Below are 15071 nucleotides of genomic sequence, written 5' to 3' on the forward strand. Positions count from 1 at the left end.
TTAGTGGTAGGGTACATGGCTGACATGGTTGTTCAATTATGGGCATTCCATAAGGTTTCCTGAGTCAACCAAGAGTGATCGCTGGGATCCAGATGACAGTACAGCAGGTAGATGCTTGTTTTTTTGTTTGTTTGGTTGGTTTTTTTGTTTTTTGGGTCACACTCAGCAGCACTCAAGGGTTACTCCTGGCTCTGCACTCAGAAACCGGCCCTGGCAGGCAGGGGGGATCATATGGATATGGGATGCCAGGATTCAAACCACCAGTCCTGCATGCAAGGCAAACGCCCTACCTCTATGCTATCTCTCCAGTCCTATTTGTTGTTGTTGTTTGTTTTGGGCCACACCCAGTGACGCTCTTGGGGTTACTCTTGGGGTTACTCTTCGCTATGTGCTCAGAAATCACTCCTGGCTTGGGGAACAATATGACAGACACACTAGGGGATCAAAGTGTGGTCCATCCTAGGTTAGCATGTATAAGGCAAATGCCCTACTGCTTGCGCCTCCGCTCTGGCCCAGGGTGCTTGTTTTTTTTGCAGCCAACCTGGGTTTGATCCCTTGTATCCCAAAAGGTCCCCCAAGCACTTTCAGGAGTAATGCCCGAGTGCTGACCCAGGAGTAAGCCCTGAGCATCTCTGGATGTAGCCTCCCAAAACAAAGAAAGATAGCATGGCAGTAGGGTGTTTGCCTTGCATGCGCTGACACAGGGAGGGACCCGGTTCAATTCCTGGCATCCCACATGGTCCCCCAACCTGCTAGGGGTGAGTTCTGAATGCAGAGCCAGAAGTGATCCCTGAGCGCCGCTAGATGTGGCCCCCTCAAAAAATCAATCAATAAAGTTAAAAAAAAAAAAAGAAGAATGAAACGCTAAGCATTTATTTATTTACTTATTTTTGAAGTGTGGTCCACACTTGGCTGTGATCAGAGCTTACTCCTTATTCTACATTCAGGAATCATTCTCTATGCACTTTCTCAAAGATTGTGTGGTCCATTGGTAAATATTAATATGAAGGTGAATGAATAAAAATGTGGTCAGAAGCAGAACATATTTCACCATACTGTTTATCTGTCACAAGCTGAGTTTCATACTTCAATAATCTCTCAAACATTTGAGATTGCAGATCTCTTGCAATCACTAACTTTGGTCTTTACTGTTCCCTAAATTCAACCTATTCAAAGTGTAAAGCTAAACTCATTTTCTCTTTGAATCTGCTCAGAATTTGCCCTGATATCCTTCCTTCACTCAGGTTTAAGACGTATTATCAACTGTGCTTTAATTCTGACTGGATTAATTTTGAGCATGTTAGGGCCAGAGTGATAGTGGGTAGGGTGTTTGCCTTGCACACAGCTGACCTGGGTTCCTGGGATATATCCTAAAGGTCTCCTGAGCACTGTCAAGTGTAATTCCCAAACGCAGAGCCAGGAGTCACCCATCAAGAGAGCCAGGTATAGCCAAGTTTCTCCTGCCCCCGAATCTCAGTATGTCACCAATCCCTTAATTATAGACTTTATTGATAAGATAACTTATCTTTGTTGGCGGGGAGAAGTAGGGAGAGACATACTCAGCAGTGCTCAGGGGACCTAATGGAACACCAGGAATCAAAACCAGGTCAGCTGCATGCAAAGAATGCATTCTCCACTATCACTCTGGGTCCAGGATAGCTTGTTACTCTTTAAGCCCATGTTCTTTTTTTTTTTTTTTTTTTTTTGGTTTTTGGGCCACACCCGGCGGTGCTCAGGGGTTACTCTTGGCTGTCTGCTCAGAAATAGCTCCTGGCAGGCACGGGGGACCATATGGGACTCCGGGATTCGAACCAACCACCTTTGGTCCTGGATTGGCTGCTTGCAAGGCAAACACCGCTGTGCTATCTCTCCGGGCCCTAAGCCCATGTTCTTGAGCACTTATTTTGCTTGTTTGATTCTATATCCTTGCTTGTTTGACTTTCTTTGTTTTGTGTTTTGTGTTTGTGCTTGTGTTTTCCACTGCAGAAGCCTATGTTCTTTCTTGAACATGTATTTCTTTTCTACCTCTCCCCTGCACATTTTTTTTTGGCCACACCCGGTTACTCCTGGCTATGAACTCAGAAATCGCCCCTGGCTTGGAGGAAAATATGGGACACTGGGGGATGGAACCCCGGTCTGTCCTAGGCTAGCTTGGGCAAGGCAGATACCATACCCCTTGCGCCACCCGCCGGCCCCTCCCCTGCACATCTTTAGTAAGTTTCATTCATTAAACACTATCTTGGGGCCGAAGAGATAGCGTGGAGGTAGGGCATTGCCTTGCATGCAGAAGGACGCTTGTTCGAATCCCAGCATCCCATACAGTCCCCCGAGCCTGCCAGGAGCAATTTCTGAGCATAAAGCTAGGAATAACCACTGAGCAAAGCCGGGTGTGACCCAAAAACCAATAACCAAAACCAAAACGAAACCAAACCAAACAAAAACTATCTTGTTTTTGAATGAGTGAAATAGTACAGTGGATAGGGAGTTTGCCTCACACAAGGTTGGACAACCTTGGTTCAATTCCTGGCATCCCATAAGGTCCCAAGTCCACCATCAGTGATTCCTGAGCACAGAGCAGGACTAACTAGAGCAATGCCATGTGACACAAAAGCAAACATACCAAAAACCTAACTTCAAGGGCCAGAGAGATAACATAGCAGTAAGGCGTTTGCCTTGCACACAATCAACCCAGGACGGACGGTGGTTCGAATCCCAGCATTCCACTCCTAAGCGCCACTGGACGTGACCCAAAAACAAAAAACAAAAACAAAAACACAGAACACCTAGCTTCTATTTTTCAGTCATAATGAAAAGTACTCAGGGCTTACTCCTGGATCTGTGCTCAAGTATCACTCCTAAATGTGCTTGGTGGAACATTTAGGATGCTGAGAATTGAACCGGGATTGGCCATGTGCAAAGAAAGGCCCTTACTGCTGTACTATTGTTCTAGCCCATTCAATAAAGATTATCTTGCTTAAAACCAAAAAGATAAGCTCTGTCTCTTTATACATGCCCCTTTATACATGCCACTGTCCCAATTTTGCCTATCATTACCTCTCCAGCTACAACAAAACAATTAACCTTGAATTGCTCTCCCTAAATCATCACTTCAACCACATCACTCCTTGCTTAAAATCCCTGGGGCCTGCCTCTTCATTCCTTACAAAATAGTATCTTAGATTGACATACAAGTTTCCCACAATTTGATTCCTTTTTTTTTCCTGGCTTTTTTTAGGTCACACCCAGTGGCGATCAGGGGTTACTCCTGGCTCTGTGCTCAGAAATCACTCCTGGCAGGCTCAGGGGGACCAAGTACCAAGGGATAGTACCAAGACCATCCACTCCTCGTAGATTGGGTAACTCAGTGGTAGAACACATTCTACCCATGTGAGACCCTGGGTTGGATTCCTAACACAGATAAAAGTAATAAAATATCGGGCCCGGAGAGATAGCACAGCGGTGTTTGCCTTGCAAGCAGCCGATCCAGGACCAAAGGTGGTTGGTTCGAATCCCGGTGTCCCATATGGTCCCCCGTGCCTGCCAGGAGCAATTTCTGAGCAGACAGCCAGGAGTAACCCCTGAGCAATGCCGGGTGTGGCCCCCAAAAAAAAAAAAAAAGTAATAAAATATCATAAAAGAAAATCTGTTGGGCCCGGAGAGATAGCACAGCGGCGTTTGCCTTGCAAGCAGCCGATCCAGGACCAAAGGTGGTTGGTTCGAATCCCGGTGTCCCATATGGTCCCCCGTGCCTGCCAGGAGCTATTTCTGAGCAGACAGCCAGGAGTAACCCCTGAGCACCGCCGGGTGTGGCCCAAAAACTAAAAAAAAAAAAAAAAAATCTGTTAACACTTGTCCCAAACTCTGGCAACAACTGGCTAGAGGCAAGAATGCCTTTTCTGCTTTTCCCAGACCCAATTATTTACTATTTTGTGTCTGATAAGTTTCTCTTAGTTTTCTAACTTTGTATACAATCTGAGTTTAAAACTAACTCAGAAAAATGTATTAATCCAGCCTATTCACAAACCTATAATCTAATTAAGGTTATACAATCTTCTTTAAATAATGAGGCAAAAGTGTGACTATGTTATTTAACTACATAGGTGGGGGAATGGAGCAGTAAGTACAGCAGATAAGGTGCTGGCCTTGCACAGGGCCAACTATTATTAGGGCACCCTAAATGGTTCCTGAAGCCCACAAAGCCCACTGAACAGGAAAACAAAAACAAATAAATACATATATACACAGGTAGGACATCCTTACTATGTGCTTACTGAAGCTTGATGAGTTTATAGAAAATTTTTAAGTTTGGTTTTTTTTTGGGGTCATACCTCAGTAGTAGTTGGCTGAGTCAAACCTGTGTCGGTCATATGCTGGAAGGGTATATTTGCATTGCAATGGGCCCATCCAGGTTCAATTCCCCAGATATGATCCTCAGCATCATATATTGCCTTCCAAGCACCACCAGGAGTAACTCCTGCACACAGAGCCAGGAGTAACTGAGCATGACTGGGTGTGGCTACACAACAAAAACAAAAAAACAGGCTCCCATAACTTTAGGTTATGACAATATAGGGAGACAAAAAGAGGTAGGGATGGAGAGACAGTATAAAAGGGAGGGTGCTTTCCTTGCACACAAAACTGATCTGGTTCAATCCTCAATATCTCATATAGTCCCTGTGCACCACCAGGAGTAACTCCTGAATGCAGAACCAGGAATAACCTGAGCATCCTGAGGTGTGGTCAAAAAAAAAAAAATACAAAAAAGAGGCAGGTATAAAGAGATTAAATTATTCCTTAAAAATTATTCTCATGGGGCCGGGTAGGTGGCGCTGGAGGTAAGGTGTCTGCCTTGCAAGCGCTAGCCAAGGAAGGACCACGGTTCGATCCCCCGGCGTCCCATATGGTCCCCCCAAGCCAGGGGCGATTTCTGAGCACATAGCCAGGAGTAACCCCTGAGCGTCAAACGGGTGTGGCCCAAAAACCAAAGGAAAAAAAAAAAATTATTCTCACATGGGCCCGGAGAGATAGCACAGCGGCGTTTGCCTTGTAAACAGCAGAACCAGGACCAAAGGTGGTTGGTTCGAATTGCAGTGTCCCATATGGTCCCCCATGTCTGCCAGGAACTGTTTCTGAGCAGACAGCCAGGAGTAACCCCTGAGCAACGCTGGGTGTGGCCCAAAAACCAAAAACCAAAAAAAAAAAATTATTCTCACAGTGAAAATAGGATCAAGGGCCGGGAGGGTGGCGCTAGAGGTAAGGTGTCTGCCTTGCAAGCGCTAGCATAAGACGGACTGTGGTTAGATCCCCCGGCGTCCCATATGGTCCCCCCAAGCCAGGGGCGATTTCTGAGCGCATAGCCAGGAATAACCCCTGAGTGTCAAACGGGTGTGGCCCAAAATACCAAAAAAAAAAAAAAAAAAAAAAAATCAATCACATTTGTAAAACACTGTGATGTTGTATTAAGTCAGACGAATAAATTCTTACAAATGGAAGACTCTCTTGTTTACTATAGGGGACAACTGACAGTTCTCTGTAACCATGATGAAGGCTCCAGAGACTAGGAAATGGAAGTTTGGAGACTTGTGCCACCACTACTTAGCAATGAAAAGCTTTCAAGCAGCTTTCAAATGAGCTTGGCCCTGACTACAATGACATTATGTCCTTCTTTAAAACTCAGTTAAAATCTGCCTGGGTCCTATTTAAACAAAACACTTCTTTTTTTTTTTTTTTTTTTTTTTGGTTTTTGGGCCACACCCAGTGACGCTCAGGGGTTACTCCTGGCTATGCGCTCAGAAGTCGCTCCTGGCTTGGGGGACCATATGGGACGCGGGGGGGGGGGGGGGGGGGGGGGAATCCGTCCTAGGCTAGCGCTGGCAAGGCTAGCCACGGCGCCGGCCCCTAAACAAAACACTTCTCGCACTCTGAGGATTATTTTTTATTAATTGATTGTTTTTTGGGCCACACCCAGCAATGTTCAGGGGTTACTCCTGGCTCTGTGCTCAGAAATCACTCCTGGCAAGCTTGGGGAACCATATGGGATGCCAGGAATCGAGCTGGGTAGATCCCAGGTCGTCCTGAGTCAGTCACATGCAAGGCAAATGCCTTAAATGGCCTACTGCTACACTCTATCTCTGGCCCCCAGACTTTGATTTACAACAATCGCCTCTTGATCTGTTTCCTCAGCCATTCGTTTTTTTTTTTTTTTTTTTTGGGGGGGGGGGGTTTACACCATGCGGCACTCAGGGGTTACTCCTGGCTCTGTGCTCAGAAATCACCCCGGCAGACTCGGGGGGACATATGGGATTCCAGGATTCAAACCACTGTCTGTCCTGGGCTGGCTGCGTGCAAGGCAAACGCCCTACCACTGTGCTAACAATCCAGGACCTCATCAGCCATTCTGACATTGCCTGTGTATTCACATAGCCCACGGTGGACATGGAAAGAGGTACAGCCCATCTCTTTTCACAGCTTATTTAATGTAACCTCTCACCTCCAAACTCTGGCTCTCTTCACAGCCTATTCCTTTAACTTCAAAGCTATCATACAATATCATGGAGTGACTACATTTAATCAGTGTCTTTACATATAAGTTGGCTGTGTTGCACTGATTAAGGGGCTTACTGATTAATATTTTCCTTTGTTCATTTGAATCAAGTGCCTTTCCTATGGGAAAAAAGAAAACTACTCAAGTCAGACTTAATTTTCCTCTCTTCTGAATCCTTTTTAAGTTACTTTGCAAAAAGTAAAACCTCCATCCTAAAATATATCATGAAACAACATTCCCTATATCTGTATACATTTTTAGAATGTTTGCTTTATTCATACCTGCAGTTAAATGCTATTTCAAATACTTCCACATATGCTCTAGGCCAGTGATGGCTAACCTTTTTGAGTTCGAGTGCCCAAACTGCCGCACAAAACCAAAGAATTTTCTCAAAAGTGCCAGCAGGTCAATTAAACCTTAATAACAAGATTTTAGTATCTAAAAACTATGCAGCATGCATCGCATATCTTAATTGCGGACCTTCCCGCCCGCTTGTCAACTGCAAAGCCTTTGCGTGCCACCACTGGCATGTGTGCCATAGGTTCACCACTGCGGCTCTAGGCTAACAAGATAACACATAAGTTGTCACTATTGTGCATCCTAAATATCCATCCTTCCCAAGTCTTTCCTCTAAGGCTAAGGACTTACAAAGGCAACTTAAAGGGCTGGGAAGACAACTCAGGGAGAGGGAAAGGGATAAAGAAAGGGGGAAGGGAAAAGAAGAGAGAATGGGGGCAAAGAAGGAGGGGAGGAGAGAACAGATGCACGAATAGCTAGAGGCCCTGGGTTCCATCTCAAAAAATACACACATATATATAGATGAAGTTGGGCCAGAGTGATAGGCAGTGGGTAGAGCACTTGTTTTGCACTAACCCAAGTTCAAACCCTGGCACCCCATATGGTTCCCCAAAGCCCACCAAGAGTAAGCCCTAAGCACAGAGTCAGTATTGCTTCAAAACAAAACAAAAAAATTGGTGAAAATAAAACACCTTCTAGAAGTAGCATATTCATATGTCAAGAGGCCCAAAGAAGGCCTTTTAGCCCAAAATTTGACAGAACTGGAACAGCTTTTATAAAGACAAAGAAGTTTTAAAACACAAGTCTGCTTTTCAAAGACATAGAGGTTATCAATAGACAGAGGAATGGTAAGGAGAATAAGGCAATCTCTTCTCAAAAGAAACTGATGGAAAACAAAGAATTAAGAGTCTAGAGCACCAGGAACTATTGAGCTGGGACCAAAGACAAAGTTCACATAGTAGGCCCCCCACCCCACTTACTGTGTTGCATTTTGTGCCACACACCACTTGTCTATGATTCAACCACTGAGATGCAAACACTTTGTTTAGAGTCCCAAGGTGAAACTCTCTCTCCTTCAGGAGACTGGGAAGTCGCTGTGCTGCATATCCATGCAACACTCGAGAGTAGTTGCTTTCATTCTGTAGTCTGACTTCACGGTTCTTCAGATAATAAACGAAGGAACGCTTCACTGGGGGGAGTCTTTTCCTTTTGTGAAGTGAGTGATCCCAGCCAAACTGTGAAAAGCAACAGTAGAAATCAGGGCTTTCTGGCTAATTGACTTCAAAACAAAAGATTCCCACTGTACTACAGAAATTGTCAAGGCTTCATCCCACAGGATTTACATTAAACAAAAAGGCAAATAGAACAGGGATCTCAAGCTATAAAACCCAGATTTAACTCTTCTGACACAAATAAAGTTGCTTAATCAAACCTATGGGAAAACACAGTTCTGGAAGAAGGATGGCAAAAGATTTCGTAGGGCTCTTAGGTAGAAGAGCTCAGATTAACTAAAGAAACCCTTGACAGGAATGAGAATGAGGGACTGAGTGATGACCTTACCCAGTCCTGTTCTCTCTCAGTATTTCCTGGGGAAGCATGGAGGGTGAAGGCCCTAAGGAACCAAGCTGGGGTCCCAGGTATGCACTGCAATACATTGGCCCTGCACCAAAGGCAGTCGCAGAATTTGAAAATTAAAACACCGGGAGAGATAGCATGGAGGTAAGGCGTTTGGCTTTCATGCAGAAAGACAGTGGTTCGAATCCTGGCATCCCATATGGACCCCCGTGCCTGCCATGGGCGATTTCTGAGCACAGAGCCAGGAGTAACCCCTGAGCGCTGCCGGGTGTGACCCAAAAACCAAAAAAAAAAAAAATTAAAACACCAACCATGGTGGAAGGCATAAGAAATCACGCGACTAGGGCCAGAGACAACACAGCGAGTAGGGAAGGCCCTTGCCCTTGCATCCAACCAACCTAAGGTGTGATCTCCAGAGCACAGCCAGGAGTGAACTCTTGAGGGGTAGAGTGAGTAAACCCTGAGCACTGCAGACTGGGGCCTCAAAAACAAAAGAACCAGAAAAATAAAAAATCAAAGAGGCTAAATAATGCCTTCATCAAGACTGTCCCTTCCAAAGAGGGTGATATAGGAGCGTTAGTTAGTCTTGCACACAGCCAATGTGGGTTCTATTCCTGGCATCCCATATGGTCCCCCCAAACAAGCAGTCGTGAACACAGCCCGGTCTGGGCCCCAAATAAAAAAACAAACAAACAAAAAAACAGGTGATATAGGAAACTATATAATAAGTATCTTCTTGATGGGGGTGGGGATATGTTGAAAGAGACCACATACCCAAACAAAGAGCTCAGGCTTGGGGTTCCCTTGGGAGACGCCTTCCTCCAGGTGGGAGGCGAGCAGCACATCTCACTTGCCAGGGCCCAGAAGAACTTAACTCTCCTTTCTTGTCTTCTGGGAGATTTTGTTACCAATTCCCTTGAACTTCGGGTTTCCCCTTCCTCCAACACCAAAATCCGGAGAGGATCTCTTCCAAGCCTCCAGGCCTGGTTGCACCACTCCTCCATGCATACTATCTATAAGCACGCAGCTAGTTCCCCTTTAGCGCTTCACCTCCTCGGGGAGCCCCCTCCAGAGCACAACCCCGACCGAGCCAGGCAGCTCCAACGAAGAGCTCCCAGATCTGCAAACACGATTTCCCCTAGGCGCATGGGGGGGTTGGGGTTGGGGTTGGGGGTCTCTCGATCTCCTCGCCAGGGTCCGGCCTCACCTGTGGGCCCTGCGCGTCGTTCCCAGCTCCCGGCGAGACAGGCGCTTTCCGCTTCCTGCTAACTGCTTTCCGGGCCATAGTGGGGGGCGCCGTCGCGGCCCCGCAGCCACATGGGGCGGGGGAAGCGAGGGGTTGCAAGGGGTCGGGTCATATAATGGGCCCCGGGGCCGCGCGCCCTAGTACGCCCGGCCCGGAAAAAGGCCCAGACCCCGGGCGGCAATAAGAAAGCAAAAGAGAGAAAAGCACGAAAGGAAAAAAAAGAGGGGGGAAGGTGGGCGCTGCAGCGGGAGGGCGGGAGGGCGGGCAGAGCTCGGGGCAGGGGAAGGGGCAGGGACGGGGGAAAAGGGAGCAAAGAGCAGCGCTGTCCGACCGCGAGCGAGTGTCGGAAAGGACGGCGAGCGGCGAGAACCAAAACACCCCCTCCCCCGCGCGCGCATGTCGTCACGCTCGCGCAGGCGCACTGAGCCTTCCGTCGCCACGGAGACGCCGCGGGCGGGACGCGAGGGGCGGGGCTTGCGCTTCCGGGTTGAGTTTTTTTGCCGTGGCGGAGCGGCCACAAGCCCCTTCTCCACAACAGTCCGCCGCTAGAGGTAGGCGATAGGTGGCCGAAGGCGTTTGGGTGTCAGACGCTCACCTGTTTGTTTGGGACGCCCCCACCTGTTCGAGACGCCCGCCCGCCGGTTTACAGGCACCCGGAAGTGAGGACGACTCACCGAGCTTCGGGCGGAAGTCCCGCCCCTTACATGCCTGGAATTGGCGGTTGCCATTGGCTCCTTTCCTGGGCGGGTCGCACTCCCCGCAGCCAATCACAATCGGCGCAGCGGCGCCGAGGGCGGGCACAGTGGGAGGAGGCCGACGTCGGCACCAGGCTGTACCTGACTCCCTTCCCTGCTGTAATCAGCGTCCTGGCTGTCCGGCACTTTCCGGCTACCCTGGCTCCGTTCTCTAAACTCCTCCCCATCTCTTCTACTCTCCTCCCCGACTGGCTCTCTCCTGCTGCAGCTTCCTAGAGCTTCCTGGGACTGTGCTTTAGGAAACAGGCTTCATGCCTGACAAGCTGGAACAGGGCTTGTCAGACTGTCTTTCTGCTCTCCCTTCTGGCAGATGGAGATCAGTTCCAATCCCAGCCCCAAGACAGTGGTCGTTGGCTTGTTAGTCCAGTTGGAGCTGGCATTGGTCACCAGATAAAGTGGGCTTCTTTAGGGTGCTTAATGATTGTCTGTTTTCAGCAGGAATTTGAGCCCCAGTCTCTGTTTGGGTTGGGGAGGCTTTGGTTGTTTTTTGGTTGTTTTACCTCAGGCGGAGCTTATTCCTGCCTCTGCTCAGGGATTACTCATGGGGGGACCATATGCAGTGCCGAAATCGAACATGGATTGATCAGGAGAAAGGCAAGTGCCCTATCAACTGTACAATCTCTCCAACCCCCCAGCTCCTATCCGTACAATCTCTCCAACCCCCCAGCTCCTATCCGAGACTGCATGCTCTTTCTTGGGGTAAGATGGGCTTGAGGTTGTTAGTGCCCAGTTACCTGCTGGTCCCTTCAGGGCTTCAGGCCTCATACCTCCAAGGAGTTCTGTTGGCCCATCTGCAGTTCTGCTTACAAGATTTGGATTTGTTTTCCAGGGCGAACCAAAGACCAGACTGAGACAGGGTCCTCTGCCATCCCAAATCAGCGCCACCACTGACCCCTAAGATCACCTTGGGAAAGGCAGCCCCATCTTACTTGGTCAGAGACACATACACATTGAAAGGACTAGAAGTGGATCCACTGCTTGTTTTAAACCTGTAGTTCTGGTTCTATCTTGCCTCATAATGCCCTGGATGACCCAGGGAGGCCCACTAGACAAGAGTCTAGCATTCCTGAGACTCTAGACTCCTACTCTGAAGCTGTGCTTGAATCCTGGATTTCAGTCAGAAGCAGCAGGCCTATCCTGGTGATCCATTCACATATGGTACCGGGAATTATCCCTAAATTCTTCTCAGCAGAACTCACTGCTTCTGTAGAAATAAAATAGATGAGGATTCATTGGAAATTGAAACTTCATAGTTGCATTTTACCCCGGACCCCCATCCCTTTTGTAGATGATCTTAAAATGACTGGGGAGGGCCCGGAGATATAGCACAGCGGTGTTTGCCTTGCAAGCAGCCGATCCAGGACCAAAGGTGGTTGGTTCGAATCCCCATGTCCCATATGGTCCCCCGTGCCTGCCAGGAGCTATTTATGAGCAGACAGCCAGGAGTAACCCCTGAGCACTTCCGGGTGTGGCCCAAAAACCAAAAAAAAAAAAAAAAAATGACTGGGGAATAGCACACACACTTGGTTTTGGTGCTAGAATCTTTATGTCCTGAGGCTTGCCTGAGTGCAGGGCCAACACCAAACTGTAGTATGCACACATTTGGCTACAGTATGTGTGGGTGTTGCAGTCCTTTTTTCTTCGTTTAGTGTTTGGGCCACATTTAGCAGTACTTAGGACATACTCCTGGAAATGCTCAGAGGGCTATATTTGGTGCCTGGGATCACCCTGCCTACTATACAATCTCTCTGGCCCTGTGATGGCATTCCTATAGTTATGGTGCCAGTATATAATCTACTTGTAGTGATGGCTTTAGGTCACGGAAATGCTCATGTGTATGCTCATTGGTGGTCCTGTTCACACAGCTTGCTTGCATTGCTTTCCAAGACCACACCCTTTAGTTGCAGTGCTAAACACATCTAGTGAGGTATGGCCTCAGACAACAAAGCTGCCAGGTTTGCTTGGCACATGTTAGATTCACTAGGAATTAAATTCATGGCCTCATGCTTGTCAGTTTTTGCTTGAACCACTTCCATAATTATTTTTTATTGATTTTTCTGGTTTTGCAGTAGCACCCAGTGGTACTAAGGCTACTTTTAGCTTTTCTTTTCTTTTTTTTTCTTTTTTTTTAGTTTTTGGTTTTTGGGCCACATCCGGCGGTGCTCAGGGGTTACTCCTGGCTGTCTGCTCAGAAATAGCTCCTGGCAGGCACGGGGGACCATATGGGACACTGGGATTCGAACCAAACACCTTTGGTCCTGGATCTGCTTCTTTTTTTTTTTTTTTTTTTAATTTTAATTTTGGGCCACACCCGTTTGACACTCAGGGGTTACTCCTGGCTATGTGCTCAGAAATCGCCCCTGGCTTGGGGGGACCATATGGGACGCTGGGGGATCGAACCGCGGTCCTTCCTTGGCTAGCGCTTGCAAGGCAGACACCTTACCTCCAGCGCCACCTACCCGGCCCCCTGGATCTGCTTCTTGCAAGGCAAACACTGCTGTGGTATCTCTCCGGGCCCTACTTTTAGCTTTTCTGTCCAGTCAGTCCCAGGCACTGCTCAAGGGATTGTGGGGTGCTAGGGATCTAATAGGGGGCAGCTGCATGAAAGTTAATTGTCTTTGTTTGTTTGTTTTTGGCTCAGAAATTGCTCCTGGGGGCCCGGAGAGATAGCACAGCTGGTTTGCCTTGCAAGCAGCCGATCCAGGATCAAAGGTGGTTGGTTGGAATCCCGGTGTTCCATATGGGACACCGTGCATGCCTGGAGCTATTTCTGAGCAGACAACCAGGAATAACCCCTGAGCACCGCAGGGGGTGGCCCAAAAAAAGAAAAAAGAAATCGCACCTAGGGGGCTGGAGATAGCATGGAGGTAAAGCGTTTGCCTTGCATGCAAAAGGTCAGTGGTTCGAATCCCAGCATCCCGAGCCTGCCAGGAGCGATTTCTGAGCGTAGAGCAAGGAGTAACCCCTGAGCACTTCCTCGCTCCTGGCTACCTTGCAACGCAGCAGACCCAGACTGACCTGGGTTTGATCCCCAGCATTCCATATGGTCTTTGAGCCTACTAGGAGCGATTTCTGAGTGCAGATCCAAGAGTAAACCCTGAACGCCACCATAAAGGAAAAAAAATTAAAAGAAAAGACAGGAAAGAGCGGGAAGGTGGACTTTCGAGCTGGTGTCTTTGGCTCCCGTGCGGCGACTGTGAGCGAGGCCTGATTCTAAGATGGGTGATATTGAGAAGGGCAAAAAGATTTTTGTCCAGAAGTGTGCTCAGTGCCATACCGTGGAGAAAGTAGGCAAGCACAAGACTAGGCCCAATCTCCATGGTCTGTTTGGGCAGAAGTCGGGTCAGGCACCTGGATTCTCTTATACTGATGCTAACAAGAACAAAGGCATCACCTGGGGAGAGGACACGCTGATGGAGTATTTGGAGAACCCCAAGAAGTACATCCCTGGAACAAAAATGATCTTCACTGGCATTAAGAAGAAGACCGAGAGGGCAGAGTTGATAGCTTACCTCAAAAAGGCTACTAATGAGTAATAGTTGGCACCGCCTTATTTATTACAAAAATGTCTCATGACTTTTTTATGTGTACCATATTTAATTCCATCTCATTTATCAGAATTCAGATCATGAGTGGCTGGTGTAGCTTATTTTTTGTTGGACAGCCCAGATTTAAATAAGATTGGCTTGTGTTTAAATGACTTATCAGCTTTTTGAATTTTGATAATTCCAGGTCAGCAAGTGCAAATCACTTTGCTCCTTCTAAAGATATGATTGAACTTAATTGGTCACAGTCACCTTTCCAAGAGATGGGGTTGCCATTTACATACCTGTGGGAGAATAGTTTTCTATAACTGGCTAGGTTAATATACCTAAAGATTAAGGGAAATCACTGTCTCCTAGAGCAGGAAGACTTACTGTTTTAGGTTGTGTTCAATAACTTAGTAAAGGAAAAAAAAAAAAAACAGGATAAGCTGACAGTGATCCTTAAATCTTTTTGTTCTTAATTATGCCAACTTAATTAAAAATTTCCTATATCTAAAATATTTTCTTTCATTTAAAGACAAGTGTTTTAGTGTGATATATATATAGTATCAAATAAAAATACCTAACACTTCTCATCTTTTAAATGATCTTAAGGACAGATGCTTTTAAATTTTAGGCTGGCAAGTTAGAGTAAAATTTTGTTTATAAGTTCTTTCCTGAAGTCAGACTGATGTTCAGAATTGTCTTTTAAATAGCTATTCAGAAGTAAACATAACTAAACTATCTATACCAAAAGTGTAATTAATAACAGTGCTAACTCATTAGTAGAGATGATCATCAGCACAAATTTGTAAAGAGTTAAGACGATTAAAACAAAGATCACAGACAAAAAAAAAGACCGTATGGTAATAATATCTAGACACAACAGAGATGAAAGCCATTTTATTCATGAAATGAATAAAGCTTGCCACAAAAGACAGTGAGTGCAGTTAGAGCACTAACCTCACTGACACTTCCATGACAATGATAGTGAGAGAGGGGCAGAATGCTTGTCCCAGAGACTGGCAGGCGATATGGGTAAGAGAAGGAAATGGAGGACATTTGTGTTGGGAAATTTGCACTGGTGAAGGGTGGTGTATATTCTATGACTGAAACCCAACTACAAACAT

General features: G+C 46.9%; 2 protein-coding genes across 2 annotated transcripts in view; one reads left to right on the top strand and one right to left on the bottom strand.

Moving 5' to 3' along the window:
• Positions 1–10002, bottom strand: part of DCAF12 (DDB1 and CUL4 associated factor 12) — a 35584-nt gene extending 25582 nt beyond the window's left edge. Inside the window, exons 1-2 of the mRNA XM_049773521.1 lie at positions 9624–10002; positions 7822–8076 (exon numbers count right to left, since the gene is read on the bottom strand). Coding sequence (XP_049629478.1) covers positions 7822–8076; positions 9624–9701 — 333 coding nt within the window. The 5' untranslated portion in view covers positions 9702–10002. The remainder of the gene's footprint in view (positions 1–7821; positions 8077–9623) is intronic.
• Positions 10003–13566: 3564 nt separating this feature from the next.
• On the top strand, positions 13567–14183 carry LOC126009755 (cytochrome c-like). The gene has a single exon (XM_049774247.1). It carries the CDS (start codon positions 13636–13638, stop codon positions 13951–13953), a length of 318 nt encoding a protein of 105 aa, XP_049630204.1. The 5' UTR covers positions 13567–13635; the 3' UTR covers positions 13954–14183.
• The last annotated feature ends 888 nt before the right edge of the window (positions 14184–15071 follow it).

This window comes from Suncus etruscus, chromosome 1, assembly GCF_024139225.1.
Source record: "Suncus etruscus isolate mSunEtr1 chromosome 1, mSunEtr1.pri.cur, whole genome shotgun sequence".
Classification (NCBI taxonomy): domain Eukaryota; kingdom Metazoa; phylum Chordata; class Mammalia; order Eulipotyphla; family Soricidae; genus Suncus; species Suncus etruscus.